A 19540-nucleotide genomic window follows, 5' to 3' on the forward strand; every position below is an offset into this window, starting at 1 on the left:
ACACTGTGTAGTTTAGAAGCATTTATAGGAGGAAGCTGAAGTGAAAGTCCACTTTGTAAAGTGACTCACCTGAGTTCTCCAGGAGGTTCAGGTGATGTCGGAAAGCCTGGGTCTCTGTCCTCCTCGCACTGCGCCACCTGCTTCCACTGGTCTCTGCATCCCCTCATCTGCAGGATAAGTCATCTGGCTAGCACAGGATAGACCTAGCTGATAAGTGATCAGGGCGGACCGTGCAGGTGTACAGACTCATGGGCTACATGTGATACACTTCACTGCTGAAAAATATTGAAAATATCTTTTCAACTGTACTTTCCAATTTAACGTGCTTTCGAATGCTGTGTTCCAGGTGCATGTATCTAAGGGTTACCCAAGGGAAAAAAAAGTGACCTGCAGCTGGATTAGGCATCTTCCACTCTCCACCATGATGTTCTCTGTGTAGAGAAGGGTGTAAACAGGAAAGGGTGGGGGGGCGTCCCTGGTGGCTCAATGGTAAAGAATTTCCCTGCCAATGCAGGAGACACAGGTTGGATCCCTGGTCCGGGAAGGCCCCACTTGCCACGGAGCCACTAAGGCTGTGGGCCACAACTGCTGAGACTGTGCTCTAGAGCCCGTGTGCTCCACAGCAACAAGCCCCCGCAATGAGAAGTGAGAAGCACCCATGCACCTCAGCTGCAGAGTAACCCCCGCTCTCTGCAACACAAAGACCCAGCCAAAAATAAAAGAAGTAAACAAATGGCTTTTTTGAAAAAATAAATAGTAAAGGGCCCCATGGGAGTTAGAATGAGATGCCCAGCCAAGGTGTTCACACCTCTAGAGTGGCCAGCCAGCTTGACTCTGCTGTTAGCTCTGATTTCATACCAACTGTTTGCAAAACTTCTGTCAAATAGACTAGAAACAGAGTGACAACACCTTTGGAATATTTGCCTCTTCGTTCTGTCACACAGTGTGGCAGAGAAAGTCATTTGCAAAATTTATACAGCTGGAATTGTTGAAAATAATCTTGTTGTGCTTTGGGCCCCGTGGAGGGAGCACCCGCTCAATCCAAGACGGGGTGACTCTGGGGAAGTGAAAGCGCCATAAATAGATATGCACGGGCACCTCCTGGCAGTCCAGTGACTAAGACTCCATACTTTCACTATCCAGGACCCAGGTTTGATCTGTGGTCCAGGAACTAAGATTACATAAGCTAGGGGGCTTGGACAAAATAAAGAAAAGATGGGCAAGGCTGAGTGTGTTTAAGTACTAGCGTTGCGAGCAGGCCGCATTAGTTCAATACCACCAAGGACGTTTTCGTGAGGTCACAAAGCAGTCACTGCTGTGCCATTTGGACTTTCAGTTCTTAGCTTATTTTAACAGTGCTTTTATTTTAAAATCTCCTTTAAAAGAAACACCTGCCCCTTTTTGGTAATGAACAATTTATATGGGAGAGGAGAAAATCTTTTCATTATTTTTTTCTGTTTACTTGCTGAAAGTGGTAGTGAACAGATTTCTCAATTTTGGGGGGATAGGCCATCTCCTGTATTTATTTTTCTGGATTGCCAAATAATAAAATCAGGTTGCACAAAGCCTGTAATATGACCCTGCTAATTTTAATATATATATTCATACATGTGCATAGGTTTTTAGGAAGATACATAAAAAATTGTTAGCCTGTGAGAAGGAGGAGTATGGGGAGGGACTGTACCTTTTTACTTCATATTTTTCTGTACCATTTTGACTTCTTGCTATAAGCATGCATTTTTTGAATAATTTTTAAAACTTGTGATTTCCAAGATAGCTTTGTTTCACATCAGCTGCCTTTGTAGGTGTTTTCTGAGTAGCCCCTCTGGTCTCACCTGTGTTTCTCCCACTACCACAAGGTCAGGACTGTTTGACCCTTTCCTCCAATGGACTTGGTGGTGTCTATCCTGCGCCCACTCTCAGTGTCCCTCATGGACTTGTAGCTTTTGGGGCCCTTAGGAATCACGTGGTGCAGGTTCTTGTCTCACAGGTGTGGTACTCAAGACCCATGTGGCCCTTCCCAACCTGTTTGAAATCTCAGAGACTGTCTTGCTTTTGGATGAGCTATAAAGTAGGGAAAACCACTAGACTATTCGGATATGCCTAAATCAAATCCTTTATGATTATACAGTGAAATAGATTCAAGGGATTAGATCTGATAGACAGTGCCTGAAGAACTATAGACGGAGGTTCGTGACATTGTACAGGAGGCAGGGATCAAGACCATCACCATGAAAAAGAAATGCAAAAAGGCAAAATGTTGTCTGAGGAGGCCTTACAAATAGCTGTGAAAAGAAGAGACGTGAAAGGCAAAAGAGAAAAGGAAAGATACACCCATTTGAATTCAGAGTTCCAAAGAATAGCAAGGAGAAATAAGAAAGCCTTCCTCAGTCAGTGCAAAGAAATAGAGGAAAACAATAGAATGGGAAAGACTAGAGATCTCTTCAAGAAAATTAGAGATACCAAGAGAACATTTCATGGAAAGATGAGCAAATAAAGGACAGAAACAGTATGAAACTAACAGAAGCAGAAGATATTAAGAAGAGGTGGCAAGAATACCTAGAAGAACTATACAGAAATGATCTTCATGACCCAGATAATCATGATGGTGTGATCACTCATGTAGAGCCAGACATCCTGTGAAGTCAAGTGGGCCTTCGTAAGCATCACTAAAAACAAAGCTAGTGGAGGTGATGGAATTCCAGTTGAGCTATTTCAAATCCTAAAAGATGATGTTGTGAAAGTGCTGCACTCAATATGCCAGCAAATTTGGAAAACTCAGCAGTGGCCACAGGACTGGAAAAGTCAGTTTTCATTCCAATCCCAAAGAAAGGCAATGCCAAAGAATGCTCAAACTACCGCAACAATTGCACCCATCTCACAGGCTAGCAAAGTAATGCTCAAAATTCTCCAAGCTAGGCTTCAACAGTACATAAACCATGAACTTCCAGATGTTGAAGCTGGATTTAGAAAAAGCAGAGGAACCAGAGATCAAATTGCCAACATCTGTTGAATTATCAAAAAAGCAAGAGAGTTCCAGAAAAACACCTACTTCTGCTTTATTGACTATGCCAAAGCCTTTGACTGTGTGGATCACAATAAACTGTGGAAAATTCTGAAAGAAATGGGAATATTAGACCCCCTGACCTGCCTCCTGAGAAATCTGTATGCAGGTCAGGAAGCAACAGTTAGAACTGGACGAGGAACAACAGACTGGTCCAAATTGGGAAAGGAGTACATCAAGGCTGTTTGTTGTCACCCTGCTTATTTAACTTATATGCAGAGTACATCATGAGAAATGCTGGGCTGGGTGAAGCACAAACTGGAGTCAAGATTGCCAGGAGAATTATCAATGACCTCAGATATGCAGATGACACCACCCTTAGAGCAGAAAGTGAAGAACTAAAGAGCCTCTTGATGTACGTGAAAGAGGAGAGTGAAAAAGTTGGCCTAAAACTCAATATTCAGAAAACTAAGATCATGGCATCTGGTCCCATGATTTCATGGCAAATAGATGGGGAAGCAATGGAAACAGTGACAGACTTTATTTTGGGGGGGCTCCAAAATCACAGCAGATGATGACTGGAGCCATAAAATTCAAAGATGCTTGCCCCTTGGAAGAAAAGTTATCACCAACCTAGACAGCATATTAAAAAGCAGAGACTTTGCCAACAAAGGCCCTTCTTGTCAAGGCTATGGTTTTTCCAGTAGTCATTTGTGGATGTGAGAGCTGGATTATAAAGAAAGCTGAGCACCGAAGAATCGATGCTTTTGAACTGTGGTATTGGAGAAGACTCTTGAGAGTCACGTGGACAGCAAGGCGATCCAACCAGTCCATCCTAAAGGAAATCAGTCCTGAATATTCATTGGAAGGACTGATGCTGAAGCTGAAACTGCAATACTTTGGCCACCTGATGTGAAGAACTGACTCATTGGAAAAGACCCTGATGCTAGGAAAGATTGAAGGCAGGAGGAGAAGGGGAAGACAGAGGATGAGATGGTTGGATGGCATCACCAACTCAATGGACATGAGTTTGAGTAAACTCCGGGAGTTGGTGATGGGCAGGGAGGTCTGGCATGCCGCAGTCCATGGGGTTGCAAAGAGTCAAACACGACTGAGCAACTGAGCTGAGCTGAACTGAAGAAAGATTGAGGTGGGATGCCTTACCTGCTCACAGGCCTGACATCCCTGTGTGTCCTCAAGGGCTGCCGATTGGTACCTGAGTATTGTTTATGCTCCAACAATATAGAGCCGACATTGTAAATCCTAAGGTTCATTTCAGGTTGTAGGAGGAAGAGTCCCCTACTGCTAAAACACTGAGACCTCGTGGCCTAAGGTTGTTGGTCTAGGAAGCTCAAAGGGCGCCCCTGGTGGAGGCCCAGCCCAAGGGAAATGTGCCAGGGCTGTTGCGGAGGCCTTGCCCCTCTCTGGACGTTTCTTTCAGCCTGCATTATGGTGGGCTCCTTGGAAAATTTAAACTGTGACGCTTGAGGTGACATTTTCTTAGTAAGATTCCTGCCTCCTTGGAGACAAGTGACAAAAGAAAATATCACTTCAGTCTGGAGTGCTGAGGGAGAGCACAGACTGGGGACTGAGCAGGTGTGGAGGAGAACCTGGCTTTACTGGGGGCCACACGGTTGGACGGGAAGGTCCCCTGGTCTCACGGGGGGCTCTCACGGTCCCGGGGGAGAGGAGCACCAGGACACGGTTAACACTCGCGTCTTTTGTGTCTTTCTCACTGTCTGGGTCCTCAGCTGACTTCTCTCACTTCTACCCTAAGGTTGTGGAAAGGAGGAGGACGCCAGCCGAGATCAGAGAAGAGTTTGAGCGGCTGCAGCGTGAGAGGGAGGAGAGGCGACTGCAGCAACGCACCAACCCCAAGGTCAGTGTCTGGTTCTGGGGGGAGCAGCAGTCTGACGTGGTCAGTGCTGTGGGCTCTTACAGTGAGGCTATGAGAACTGGGAGGAACTGAGTGTCACTTATCAGGTCTCAGAGTGGCGCCTGCCTGGAGGGCCACTAGCAGGCCTGCTGGCGATGCCTGAAGAGAAGGCAAAACAGGAGACATCCCGAGTAGGGGCGCAGGCCAGCTGCTGAAGACCCATCCTTATAATCATGCTGCTCGAGTCCGTGACTGTAAGAATCAGCCAGAGGCCCGTGTCGGAAAGGACAGCCACTTGCCCACACACTGAGACCCAGGGTTCCTTGCAAACCAGTTAGGATATGGAGGGCCAGAGAGCCCAGACCATGGGGCGTTTCCAAACCACATTAAGTGGGGGCCATGTGTGCATCACTCAGGACAGCAGTGCGTGAACACCGGGTAACAGGCTGTTTCTGAAGCCATAGGGTGACCTCTTTTACCCGTCAGTCAGGTTCCCGATGGAGGCCGAGTCATATATCCCAGGGACATGCCTGAGTCTGAGAGTTACTTTTCAGTCCAGTTATGGTCTCTCCTTCCTGTGATTCATTAGGGAGGCAGATTGTTCTGCGTGTGTACCTCGGTCCCATGACACACAGGATAACTCGGTCAGTTCACGGTGCCAGTGGTACTGAATGACTGACTGCACTTGGCCCAGGGTTCCTGCTCCACAGTGTTTAATAATAAGGAAACTCGGCAGGCGGGCTCTGTCAGTGTGTCTGGGACAGCCCGGCAGGCAGCCTGAAGATATTCTAAAGGAAAAGAACAAATGCTGGCTTACACGGGAGAAGCTTGATGTTAGGAGTTTCTGATCACATGCACTGTACAAAATGGACTTTTCTAAGACCCTACATCATTTAAAGGTCCACATATTCAGAGAACTCCCATCTCTTCGAATCCTGTTACATTGCAGGGTGTATTTGTAAATGCCAGGGCCTCTCCTTTTCACCCCTTCAGCAAGTGACAGCTTCAGTAGAACAGTTACTTTGGGTCAGCCAAGACAGAGACTTGAAACAGTGGCTGCACCGATCAAGGGCTGTGAGATGTTGAGACGGTTGAAAATCTCCGAGGTGCTCTGAACCATGCTAACAGGTCCCTTCTCTGGGGTCCAGCCAGCACACCAGAGGGAGTCTGGGTAGATGTCAGCGTTGGCACGTGGAGGTCAGAGTCCGGGAGCGGGGAGGGGTGCCTGGCAGGAGCGGGCTGTTCCTGTGGGGTCTTTGCTTTGCTGGCTGAAGTTCTGCTGCCATCAGAGCAGTGAGGGAGAAAGAGTGTCACAGCAGCCCATGCCTCTGTGTCCTGGATGAGATGGCCCATCTGGGTGTGCGCAGTGATCGTTTATTGTGCTTCTATGTAGATGTGTCTCCAGGCCATGTTTGTGTGGAATGAGGAAGCACAGCTGTGACCATTCCACACGGGTATGCGGGATATTGTACGATTCCCAATACTTCGCTACTTCTATAAAGTGCTGCCGGATAAATAAAGATATTTCCTAACTAGAAGCACTGAGTGATAACCAGATGTTGGCTCTGCAGCATTTTGAAGAGAGGTTTCGAGCTGGATTTTTTATTTCATTTCCAAGTGTTTTGCTTTGCAAGATGAGCAGTGAGGTTTAGCGTGTTCTCATCCTAAGATGAGAGAGGTGATCTCTTTTTTGACGACCAGAGGGAGGAGGACCCTTCTGATGATCGTGGGGCTTGCACTAGTCTGTCACCCGGACCCCACAGGGGACCATGGCTTGTAGGGGAGGGGAACAGCAGACTGGATAATGTTCGTAGTACACCCCCTGAAACTGGGGTGGGTATTTCTCCATTTTCACAAGAGTTCACTAGGGACGAATTTTCCAGTTGGAGTATGTACCAAGAACAGGCAAAAAAATCAAGTGGGAAAAACCCATAGTTTGGAAATACCACCTCTGATGCAGTAATGCGGGATGCAGAGCTCACCCTTTGACCTCTGTGCAGGTTTCTAGTTTGTAAAATAAGATGCTTATCCTAGCCACCATGCCACGTTATTAAATGATTAAAGAAATATGACATAGATATTAATTTCTTAGAGACAAACAAGTCTGCTCTGTAAGTGCAAAGTGGTATGCATACCGAGGTGAGGTTAAGAACTTGCTTCAATTACTCGGTAAGCACCGCATGGAAAGCACTCGCCTCACTCGGGTGGTCCATTGCCCCCAGTAGCTGGGTTTGTTCGGAGGAAGTCTGTCAGTTGGGTTCTGGAAATGGCCGTCTACAGATACCACCCCCCTGCTCCCTTGGCCGAAGTGCAGTGCCTTCCCTGTGTTCAGCCACCTGTGAGTCCTGCCTTGGGTGAGGGTGCTGCGGGGCGGGAAGGAGGGAGTGGGTGCCAGCTCCAGCAGGCGCCTCCTTCCCTCTGGCCCTGCAGCTGGCGGGACCCAAGCGAGCACACGGGCTCCACGGATGCCAGGGCAGCCTGGGTAGCCTCTCACTTGGCATCAGGGCTCTGGATTCGGACTCCACCCACAGCTCTGGGCCCTGGACCCAGTCACTTCTCCAGCCTTAGCTCAGTTTCTTCCTATGTGAAATGAGAGGTTTGCCATGAGGCCCAGAGCATAGGGTCACATCCTCAGACCCCAAAATCCTTAGCCTTGTCACCTGTTTTCTGTCTTTCAGGCCATGTGCGATCAAATTCCTCTGTCTGCATTTCCTGCTGGAAAATGCCAAACTCAGGTTGTTGGGTCCCAGGGTCTCCAGGGCACTCCACATTGAGCCAATGTTGGGGAGGGGATTTACAGTCAGACAGATGGTGAGGTTCGTCTGAATCCTTGAGGGCTGAGTCTGACAGGGGTCTGAGGGGACTACTCTGGCTTTCCTCTCTCCATCCTTAAGACCATGTGATAGGTTTGTTCTCTGCCGTGTTCACGTCATATTGATTACTGTCATCCCTTTCTTTTGCTGATACCTGTAAATCCTCTCTCTGGACAGCAGCCAGTTCTGGCAGTCAGACTTTTCACTGCCTTTTTAATGAACTTGTCCAGACCCCATAACAAGCAGGGCATTAAGTCAAAGATTGTTTAGTGGGCTTCATTGTCTGACTTTGAGAGTATCCTCTTCCTTTCTTTTGGACCCTGTTACATAAGAGTTTCATGGAGATTGTTTCTGGGTTCCCTGGACCATTTGTTCTCCTTTCACTGTTACAGAGGTTGACATAAACTCTCTGGTAAGTTTATGTCTTCCTGATTTTAGAAGGGCCATCTTATTGGTGTGGTTTTCTATAATAGCTGAAAATCACAATTCAACTTTATCAGGAAAAAAAAAATGTAAAAATAATGTGTCAAGGAAGACATGTAAGCCCAAAGTAGTTTCATAAAGTTTTTTTTTTTAAAGATTTGTTTTGGTTGCCATGCCTAATGATTATAGTCCTTGGAATGAGTCCGTCGTTATAGCTTCAGTCTGTTCCATGGAAGTGACTCTAATGTCGTAAACCGAATCGACTTGGCTGACAGGATAATCGTGCAGAAGAAAAGCTGTTTGAACCCATATGTTTGTTGTGCTCGGTGGCAGAAAGGGGCAATTTACCGTATGCAGAAATGGGCTGCTGTTGAAAGTGAACAAACTGGGGTAGTGTCACCAAAGAAGAAGGGACCAGGTCAAAAAAATGCTGTGATATTAAGTGGATCTTTGGGGGAGAGGCAAGGTGGCCAACTGGAGGGATGTATAGAAAGCTCTTTTACCTGGGTCGTAGCTACATCCGCATCCTGCCAGCGATATGGTTGATAAACCAAGTGTCAGGACTAAAGGCTACAGGGCGGGGTAGTGGGGCGGCATTGCAGCTGGGACCGAGTTTCCTTAGAAACCCTGGTAAGTTGAGTTGAAAACTCAAAAAGCTGGCTTAAAACTCAGCATTCAGAAAACAGTGATCACCGAATCTGGTTCCATCACTTTATGGAAAATCAGTCAGTTCAGTTGCTCAGTCATGTCCGACTCTTTGTGACCCCGAAGACTGCAGCACACCAGGCTTCCCTGTCCATCACCAACTCCTGGAGCTTGCTCAAGTTCATGTCCATCGACTCAGTGATGCCATCCAACCATCTCATCCTCTGTCATCCCCTTCTCCTCCTGCCTTCAATCTTTCCCAGCATCAGGGTCTTTTCCAGTGAGTCAGTTCTTCACGTCAGGTGGCCAAAGTATTGGAGTTTCAGCTTCAACATCAGTCCTTCCAGTGAACACCCAGGCTCATCTTCTTTAGGATGGACTGGTTGGATCTCCTTGTAGTCCAAGGGACTCTCAAGAGTCTTCTCCAACACCACAGTTCAAAAGCATCAATTCTTCGGCACTCAACTTTCTTTGTAGTCCAACTCTCACATCCATACATGACCACTGGAAAAACCATAACCTCGACTAGATGGACCTTTGTTGGCAAAGTAATGTCTCTGCTTTTTAATATGCTGTCTAGGTTGGTCATAACTTTCCTTCCAAGGAATAAGCATCTTTTAATTTCATGGCTGTAATCACCATCATACTAAAATCTGATTTAGTACCAATTTAATAATAAAAGGATATAAGCTTGCATATATTGAGTTAGTGGTTGGAAGAAGTCTAACCCAAATCTGCCTCTCATTCCTAAGTCATGTCTTTCCACTGTATAAAAAGCATATTATGTTGGAAGTGAAAATGAATTGTAAGTTGCAGCCAAACCCTGTTTGACTCGTAGGGAAGTCTTAATTCTGGTGCTGTGACCAGTCAATTTTCAGAAGGTCATTTTCCTGGAAGCAGAAGAAGAGCAGAAAGCAAGCATCAGGACCACTCTCTGAAGTGAGGAGGACATGTCCTTGCAGCCTCACAGTGACCTGATCAGTCCCTGTCTGGGGCAGCTCCTCAGACATGGCTGGCACCTGAGCCTCACATTCTCCTCACTTCTCCACCCCTCCGGGTCATTTTCTTTCTTTTTTGGGGGGCGAGGGGCAGTCATTTTCCATTAACTTGAATCAGCACCAAAGGCTGTCAAATCGTAAAAGTGACCGGCTCATTGGAGTTTTCGACTATTTGGGCCTTATTTAAAGAAACAACAAAATAGTTGAAAGAAAGTGATGCTTTGAGCACTGTTTTTAAACTTCTAGAGTCTGCTCTACCCTCTGGTGAGTCAGTTGATTGTCAGTATGGAGTTAACACAGATGTTTATCATTGCAGAGGTTTTCTTTGGGAAAGGAAAGAAAACCGACTTTAATGTTATTCTGGAAGTTTTAGCCAATACAACTAGACAAATAGTAAAAGAGATATAAATATTGGAAGGGTTTTCATTATTTTCCTTTGGTTTGATTGCATGTCTTTATTTATTTGTTTGGCTGCATCATGTGACATATGGGATCTTAGTTCCCCAAGCAGGATTAAACCCATGCCCCCTGCCTTGGGAGTACAGAGTCTTAGTCAGTGGGTCCCAGGAAGTCCCTGATTGCCTTTCTTTAAAGAACCAACTGAGGGACTTCCCTGCCAGTCCAGTGCTTAAGAGTCCAAGTTCCCAATGCAAGGCACCCAGGTTAGATCCCTGGTCAGGGAACTAAGATCCCATGTGCTACAACTAAGGTTTTGTGTGCCACAACTAAGACCTGGTGCAGCCAAGCAAATAACTATTTTAGAAAGAAAAGGGGCTTCCCTGGTGGCTCAGATGGTTAAAAAAAAATCTGCCTACAATGTGGGAGACCCAGGTTCGATCCCAGGGTCAGGAAGATCCCCTGGAGAAGGGAATGGCTATCCATTCCAGCATTCTTGCCCAGAGAATCCCATGGACAGAGGAACCTGAGAGGCTACAGTCCATGGGGTCACAAAGAGTCAGACACCACTGAGTGACTAACACTTTTCCCTCTCACTTAGAATGAGAGAACAGACTGAAAACTGTCATGAGTTGAATGAGTTGGCCAGTGACAAAACCCACATATGTAAGTCAGTGGCTCGTGAATCAGTGGTTCATAATCCTGCTTCCCTCCTGGCCCCAGCACAGAGCCAGAGGAGCCGGCGGGTCAGGCCAGGTGGCCCTGCTCTGCGCTCTGTGGCTCACGTCCTTCATGGTCAGCCAGCGTCCTCACAGTGACCTGTAGGCGGGGCAACTGTGCCATTCATCATCCAAACCAGGACATTTTTGAGAGTGAAAGGGATGTTTACAAGAAAGTAGCAGAAGCAGACTCATTATTCTTGGCACACACTCACATACTTCAGTAAGTTCTCTCTCTGGTATTTTGTGTTCTGGTTACGTATTGCTGCATGACAAACCACTCCAGAACTCAGTGGCTTGTGAGAACGATTTGATCTCCTCTCACACTCCCGTGGGTTAATGGGACTCAAGCTGAGGCGCTCACTTGGAGTGTGCTCATGTGCTCACAGCCGATGGCAGCTGTGTCCTGTTGTAGAAGAGGCACACGGGTGCCCCTCATAACTGCAGCTGGGGTGGCCGAGGGTGGCCTGCCGTTTCTCACGTGCAACCTCTCCTCACTTTAGGTCAGGCTTCCTCCCAGCCCAGCAGCCCAGGATACTCAGATTGTTACAGGGTAACTAACCCCCCCTCAAAAGCACATTCCCAGATGAAGCTGCAGGGTCCCTTATGACCTGGCCTTGGAGTCTGCACCATCCCGTCCACAGCATCCTCTTGGACGAAGGCGAGTCCCGGGCCCATGCAGATCAAGGAGGGACTCTGTGAAGCCTGGGGTTCCCGCAAGCGGGATTCTCAAGGTCACACTGTGTCACTGCTATTTTTCTGAAGAATGTCTTTTCAGTGTCTTTTTTTTTTTTTTTCTTCATAACATTGCCGACCATATTCTTACAAGGAGCAAATTTATTTAGTAGATTTTGACATTTTTTGCATATTTGATTCTTCTCTGTATACTGTAATATTCTTTTTCTTTTACTTATTTCACTTAGCATCTTTTTTAAAACTGAGGTATAATCGATTTACAGTATTATTTTAGTTTCAAGTGTACAACATAATGACTCAAAATCTTTATAGATTGTGCTCCATTTATATTCAAAAATAATACCCTCTAGGTCCATACATGTTGCAAGTGAAAAGCTTTTGTCCTTTTTTACGACTGAGTAGTATTCCATTGTATATATGTACCACATCCTCTCCATCTGTTCCTCTGTCCATGGACACTTTAGGTTGCTTCCTTGTCTTTTGTAAATAATGCTGCTGTGATATAACTTAGGGGTACGTCAGTTCAGTCGCTCAGTCGTGTCTGACTCTTTGTGATCCCATGAACCACAGCACGCCAGGCCTCCCTGTCCACCACCAACTCCTGGAGTTCACCCAAACCCATGTCCATCAAGTCGGTGATGCCATCCAACCATCTCACCCTCTGTCGTCCCCTTGTCCTCCTGCCCTCAATCTTTCCCTTCATCAGGGTCTTTTCAAATGAGTCAGCTCTTCACATCAGGTGGCCAAAGTATTGGAGTTTCAGCTTCAGCATCAGTCCTTCCAATGAACACCCAGGACTGATCTCCTTTAGGATGGACTGGTTGGATCTCCTTGCAGTCCAAGGGACTCTCAAGAGTCTTCTCCAACACCACAGTTCAAAAGCATCAATTCTTCAGTGCTCAGCTTTGTTTATAGTCCAACTCTCACATCCACAAATGACTACTGGAAAAACCATAGCCTTGACTAGATGGACCTTTGTTGGCAAAGTAATGTCTCTGCTTTTTAATATGCTGTCTAGGTTGGCCATAACTTTCTTTCCAATGAGTAAGTGTCTTTTAATTTCATGGCTGCAATCAGCATCTTCAGTGATTTTGGAGCCCCAAAAAATAAAGTCAGCCACTGTTTCCACTGTTTCCCTATCTATTTGCCATGAAGTGATGGGACCGGATGCCATGATCTTAGTTTTTTGAATGTTGAGCTTTAAGCCAACTTTTTCACTTTCCTCTTTCACTTTCATCAAGAGGCTCTTTAGTTCTTCTTCACTTTCTGCCATAAGGGTGGTGTCTTCTGCACATCTGAGGCTATTGATATTTCTCCCAGCAATTCTAATTCCAGCTTGTGCTTCCTCCAGCCCAGTGTTTCTCATGATGTACTCTGCATATAAGTTAAATAAGCAGGGTGACAATATACAGCCTTGACGTATTCCTTTTCCTATTTGGAACCAGTCTGTTGTTCCATGTCCACTTCTAACTGTTGCTTCCTGACCTGCATAAAGGTTTCTCAAGAGGCAGGTCAGGTGGTCTGGTATTCCCATCTCCTTCAGAATTTTCCACAGTTTATTGTGATCCACAGAGTCAAAGGCTTTGGCATAGTCAATAAAGCAGAAATAGATGTTTTTCTCGAACTCTCTTGCTTTTTTGATGATCCAGCAGATGTGGGCAATTTGATCTCTGGTTCCTCTGCCTTTTCTAAAACCAGCTTGAACATCTGGAAGTTCACGATTCACATATTGCTGAAGCCTGGCTTGGAGAATTTTAAGCATTACTTTGCTAGCATGTGAGATGAGTGTAATTGTGTGGTAGTTTGAGCATTCTTTGGCATTACCTTTCTTTGGGATTGGAATGAAAACTGATTTTTCCAGTCCTGTGGCCACTGCTGAGTTTTCCAAATTTGCTGGCATATCGAGTGCAGCACTTTCACAGCGTCATCTTTCAGGATTTGAAATAGCTCAACTGGAATTCCATCACCTCCACTAGCTTTGTTCGTAGTGATGCTTCCTAAGGCCCACTTGACTTCACATTCCAGGATGTCTGGCTCTAGGTGAGTGATCACACCATTGTGATTATCTGGGTTGTGAAGATCTTTTTTGTATAGTTGTTCTGTGTATTCTTGCCACCTCTTCTTAATATTTTCTGCTTCTGTTAGGGGTACATACATCTTTTCCAATTAGTGTTTTCATTTTCTTTGGCTCTATACCCAGGAATGGGATTGCTGGATCATATGGTAGCTCTGTTTTAGTTTCTTAAGGAACCTTTCCACAGTGGCTGCACTGGTTTACATTCCCACCAACAGTGTGGTAGGGTTCCCTTTTCTCTGCATCCTCACCATAATTTGTTATTGTAGTCTGTAAACTGTAGTATTCTTAATTGAGAAAATGCTCTCAATTTTAAATTTCTTTGTTTCAGAACATGTAAATATTTTTCACAGGTATTGTCTTTTTGCCTTCATTCAGGGTATTTTTTCTCTTTGACAAATTTCTGAAATAAATTGTTTATGATCTTTTGAATGCTTCAAGTTGAGATGCTATAAAACTGTAGGCACACCTTGTTAATTTCATCCCATTCCAGGAAAGAATATAAATTTAACTGAAAATGACAGCTTCACCAGACAATTCCTACCCAAAATTGAGATATTCCAAAATGCCATTATGGAATTTCAAAATGCAATAAACAGAGCTCTTGTTTTATTTGTTTAGTTTTCCCTTCCTCAAGAGATCCGTTTCACAGTATTCTTAGTTACACAGTTTTCAATGATTGCAGTTTCTTAAATATTTAAAAATTGCATGATTTAAGGGTTTTAAAAAGCAGTTCTACAAAGGTTCACGCTTTCCTAATACACAGGTTTAACACATGCTGCAGTTCTTATATTAAGAATAGGCTTCACAAGAAATGATCTTTTTACTCTGAATACACAAAAGTGTTTGTATATTTTGATAACTTTAGCTTTATTTTCCATAGGCAGAATGTCACAGCTCATTTTAACAAAATTATGCATTGTGTACACTATAATTCTAAGACTATTTCTGCTCCATGGGTTTCTTGATTTAATTAAAACACTTTTACCAGGAGGCTGTACCTTCACCAAAATTGGTATTTGAGTATCACCACAGAAGCACACCATTTTACATTCAGTGTGGGACTTTTTGACTGAGTTTACTTTAACATTTAGAGTAATGTTGGGTGTTTCACCTTCAGCAAATCAAAGTCATTTTTCATTTGAAACGTCTGGTTGACACCGATGTAAAACTGGTGCATTAGCAGTTGTGAGCTTCTGCTGATAGCAACTTACAAACAGCTATTGCTGTATCTGTCATGTGTGCCTTATGAACCTTAGCATGGAAAAAAGAGTGAAATTAACATAGAGGAACTACCTTTTTATCTAAATGAAAAGTCATTTTTTCCACACCTGTATGTAAATATCCCTGCTGCTGGCAGCCTCACTCTTGGCCATACTCTTTAAAGAACAACTCACTGTTGAAAATGCTGGTGTTTCTAAGGCAGATCTGAGGCTTTTAATTTTCATATGGCTGGAATTAGCACCGTGGATGGTCAGTGTTGAAAAACGGTTTATAGGGACTTCCCTGGTGACATAGTGGATAAGAATCTGCCAGCCAGTGTAGGGGACACAGGTTTGATTCCTGTTGGTGATGAAAATGGGCCTTCCTGGTAGCTCAGCTGGTAAAGAATCCACCTGCAGTGCAAGAGACCGGGGTTCGATCTCTGGGTTGGGAAGATCCCCTGGAGAAGGGAAAGGCTACCCACTCCAGTATTCTGGCCTGGAGAATTCTATGGACTGTATAGTGATGGTGATGAAAATACTGTAGGTGATGACATCACTTTTTTAAAAAAACATCTAGGGTGATTACTGAGCCAACCAAAACATCAGGGTTAAACTGTGTTATCGCAGATAAATCCCACCTGTGATGTTTCCCGTGACCACCCAGGCCCGGCAACCTCCAGCCCCTCTGCCCCCTCCCTCCCCCAGCACTCCTCACAGGCAGATGGATACTCACTGTCTCCTCCTGCGTTTCCCTCACACATTTTCGTTCACAAGTTCCCTTCCCCAGGAGAAAAACACATTCTCCTAAGCTTCTTGTGGGGTGATAGACGTGTTCTGTATAGTGATTTTGGAGGTGGTTTCACAAGTGTACACACCTGTCAAAACTCATGAAATTGCACACTTCAAACAGGAGCAGTTTATATTATATGTAAATTAAACCTCAATAAAGTTTTTTTCATGCACTGCAGAGAATTTAATGAAAATGTGTGTGGAGTCATGTCTTTATATGTTGGACTAAGGTAGCTGCCCATTTGAGGGACTTCCCTGGTGGTCCAGTAGTTAAGAATCCACCCTGCAGTGCTGGGGGCATGGGTTCGAGCCCTGGTCAGGGAACTAAGACCCCGCATGCTGTAGGGCAAGGAAGCCCACACACCATGACTAGAGAGCCTGCACGCTGCAACAGAGATGCTTTGCGCCACAGCTAAGACCTGACAGGGCCAAATAAAGTACATTTTTTTTTTAAAAAGTATCTGCTAATTTGAAAAGTCTTATGACAGTAAAAGGAAATAATAAATATTGATTTCCTGAGTAAAGAACATTTTTATCAGTCAGCGGAATTTTAGCTTGTTTCCTAAGAGAACAGGGGGTTCTGTTTCTCATAACTTGAGGCAGAATAATTTTTAAATCTCCCATTTGTATATAATTTGGTTTGCACTTCTCTGTCTTTGAAGGTATTTTTTTATGTTTTAAAGAAATTTAAGGTACTTTGTGACATATCAGTGTTTAGAATTTAATGTTAAGAGTGTTTCTCCCATGTAGCTAGTTTCTGGTTGTTTTCTGCATTTGTGGATTAAATCCATAGATAAGCAATAGAGAGCCATGAGCAGGGCAGTTTCATTTCCTTTCCCACCACTTGTCCTCAGTAAATCACTGGCCCACTTCACGCCTGGTTTTCTGACTCTAGAAGACGTTGGTGCTCGGCCACTGTTTGGTGTGAGCTGTGACATTCATGCTCTGTGGGTGAGTGGAGTTGTGGGTGCCCAGTGCATCCCGCGGCTGCTGGAGTGTGTAGTATTGTCTTTCTTCCCACAAATCCCAGACCTGGTGCTGACAGCTTGTTTTTCTACCACAGGGGACCATCAGTGTTGGCATCGATGCCACTGACCTTTTTGATCGCTACGAGGAGGAGTATGAGGATGTGTCCGGAAGTGGCTTTCCACAGATTGAAATTAACAAGATGCACATATCACAGTCCATTGAGGTAAAGTGCACAGACACGTCCCCCTGTGCAGGGGGGCTTGGGTTGGGGGGAGCTTGGGTTAACGAGGTGCAGCACAGCACACAGCTGGAATGAAAGTCTGCTCAGGGTTTTCTCATCTTTATTCATGAAAGGATGCAGTTAGCCACTTGAAAAAAGAATAGCTCCAGTCACAACCTTGTTTATCCTGCTTTCCTGACCCACATGTTAGCGGCATGAGTACGGGGTGGTGGGTAGGGTGGCACTTAACTTCAGGGTCTCAGGGCTCTCCAGCAGGTGGTGGAGAGCCACCACCACGCTCATGGTCTAGGAGAAGTGGGAGCCAAGGTCATGATGATTTTAGGAGCAAAACCAGATCTCTGGGAAATTCCAGGAATGGGTCTTAGTTTGAAGGCACATGCTCCTGTGTGCTGAGCCCTGGGCTCAACTCTCTGGCCAATGTTGGGATGTGGCAGTGTTGGGCCATCTGCTGATGGTTACAGCAGGTCTCTGCCCCTTCAGCTCATTCACTTCTGCTCAAGTGCATCAGCCTGGAACATGAAGTCCCAACTCAGGGAAACTCTCCCCCTCCTGGGGCTTCCAGTCAGTCAGTGTGGTCGCAGGCAGGACTGGGGAGTCCTGGACGTCCCCATGAGTGATATCACCATGGAGCCTGATGCTGAGGGGACGCTGGAAACCAGAATCTAGCCCTACATTGCTCCTAGTTTTTTGGAATTTGCGCGTTCAAGCTTTTGCAAAACCTGATCGTGGTGGCATAATGGGAGAGAGGTGCGACAGGCCCACATCCTGCCCACTCAAACCACAGACACACATGTGCTTCTGCCTCACACTCAGGGCGCGTTGGGCAGACTGCTGTCCTCGGCACTTCCGGTTACTTCGATTACTGTATTACTGGCTGATATCATTTCCTAGGCACCCCTGACAGCTTCAGACACAGCCATCCTCTCTGGAAGCCTCTCAACCCAGAATGGGAATGGAGGGGGTTCCATTAACTTCGCACTCAGACGAGTCACTTCTGCAAAGGGCTGGGGAGAGGTAAGCACGCCAGCAGGGTGTCGGGTTGTCAGCCACAGAGCCCACCCTCAGAATGACCTCAGTGGCCACATCGGGTGTAACAGGGTGCAGCTGTCAAACTTGTATCAACTGACGGTCCCCACTAGAAACCTGTGTCTCACATCTGAGGGGCGGGCTGAGCCTGCCAGGCAGCTCACAGTCAGGACAGAGCAACAGGATTCCCCTAGAGCTTCCAGAAATCTAGAAACTCAGCATCTCTGTTCCTTAAACAAGCCTGCAGACCCTTCCCTTCTCCTGCACGATTCGGAAGGTGGGTCACCTCCACCTCAGTGCGCTGGTTCGCTGCTCGGCAGTCATTAAACAGCCAGTTCTGCCAAGCAAATTGAGCTGCATCAAATTAACATTGAGGAGTTGCCTTGAAAGTCACCCAGACTACTAATGAGGCAGCCAGGATCGGCTGGACTTCATGGCTGTGAGAGCAGAGCCGCTGGTGGGTTTCACATCAGACCCCTGAGCGCCATCTCCAGTCACCTGTGAGACCTGCAGACAGGGAGGCAGAGCAGATGGGCCCGCACAGGAGCCAGCACTGCTCGGGTGGGGCCGCACCCGCTGGCAGAAGGCCGTGTGTGGATGGCCCCAGCTAGGGCGATGGGGACTGGGAGCCCATAGCGCTGTATGGGGAGGGGCTCCTTGAGGAGACTCACCTCATTGAAACCTTCCTCCTTTGGGTCTGTGCACATAGTCATCTCCCTTTGTCAAAAGTTAGAATGCGATAAAATTCTTCCTGCCCCTACTTTTAGAGGCCTGGCAAGGGCTGGTGGCTTTGAATTAAATGAAGAAATTAGAACCAGAAGCGCTTCCTGAGACCTTGGTTACTGCTGTGAGGAAAAAACCATGAATTCTTTTTCCTTTTTTTTTTGAACAGTTAGAATTTGGAGCTGGAGATCTGCAGGGGCCTTTATTTGGCCTGAAGCTGTTCCGTAATCTCACATCAAGATGGTAAGTATATCAAGACAAATGCCCTTTGGTGGTCTTCGTGGATTTAGACCATAGCCTGTGTCTTTTGCTTGTCAGGTCATCTGGAGTCACCTTCTCTGACCTGCACGGTCACTGCGGGCAGACCCTGCCACGCTGGCACGGGGTCCGGGCGGCGTGCTTGGTGCAGAGAGCACTGGATTGGGCAGTGGGGAGGGAGGGGTCTGCTCTCGTCCCAGTCTGGGGCCAGGCCCTCCATGGTCCTCAGGTTCCTGCTCTGTGGGGATGAGGCCCCTGCCTGGTCCTGTGGGCTGTGAGCACCGTGATGTGAGGCCCTGGAGGGAGTGCACGTTCACAAAGAAGTGGGCCCTGGTCTGAGTCTTTATGCACTAGTGGGTCATTTCTTTGTCGCAGAGAACCGTTTCAGATTCGGAGTGGGACTTTACCAAGCAGTGAGGCAGTGAGTGAGGTAGCCTGTCTACCTGTCTCTCTGATAACTTTGTGTTACGCCAGAACATTAAACTGCCCCCACCCCAGCTTCATCTTTGCTTTTGCATTGATGTTGCACCCCTAGCACTGTCCCCTGTAGGACACACAGGTGTCCTTATTCCCCATTGGGGTACCTGTGTGAGCTCAGGTAGAAGAACTGGGAGGAGGATAAACAGCGCGTTCATCTGGGGACTGAAATGCAGCTGAAGGAGTCCTGGAAAGGAGCACATGTCTG

At 46.3% G+C, this 19540-nt stretch overlaps 1 protein-coding gene across 1 annotated transcript in view; it reads left to right on the plus strand.

Moving 5' to 3' along the window:
- Positions 1 to 19540, plus strand: part of DNAJC11 (DnaJ heat shock protein family (Hsp40) member C11) — a 62186-nt gene that overhangs the window by 29802 nt on the left and 12844 nt on the right. Inside the window, exons 4-7 of the mRNA XM_065935844.1 lie at positions 4782 to 4883; positions 16702 to 16830; positions 17740 to 17862; positions 18767 to 18840. Of these exons, the coding sequence (XP_065791916.1) occupies positions 4782 to 4883; positions 16702 to 16830; positions 17740 to 17862; positions 18767 to 18840 (428 nt within the window). The remainder of the gene's footprint in view (positions 1 to 4781; positions 4884 to 16701; positions 16831 to 17739; positions 17863 to 18766; positions 18841 to 19540) is intronic.

This window comes from Muntiacus reevesi, chromosome 5, assembly GCF_963930625.1.
Source record: "Muntiacus reevesi chromosome 5, mMunRee1.1, whole genome shotgun sequence".
Lineage (NCBI taxonomy): Eukaryota > Metazoa > Chordata > Mammalia > Artiodactyla > Cervidae > Muntiacus > Muntiacus reevesi.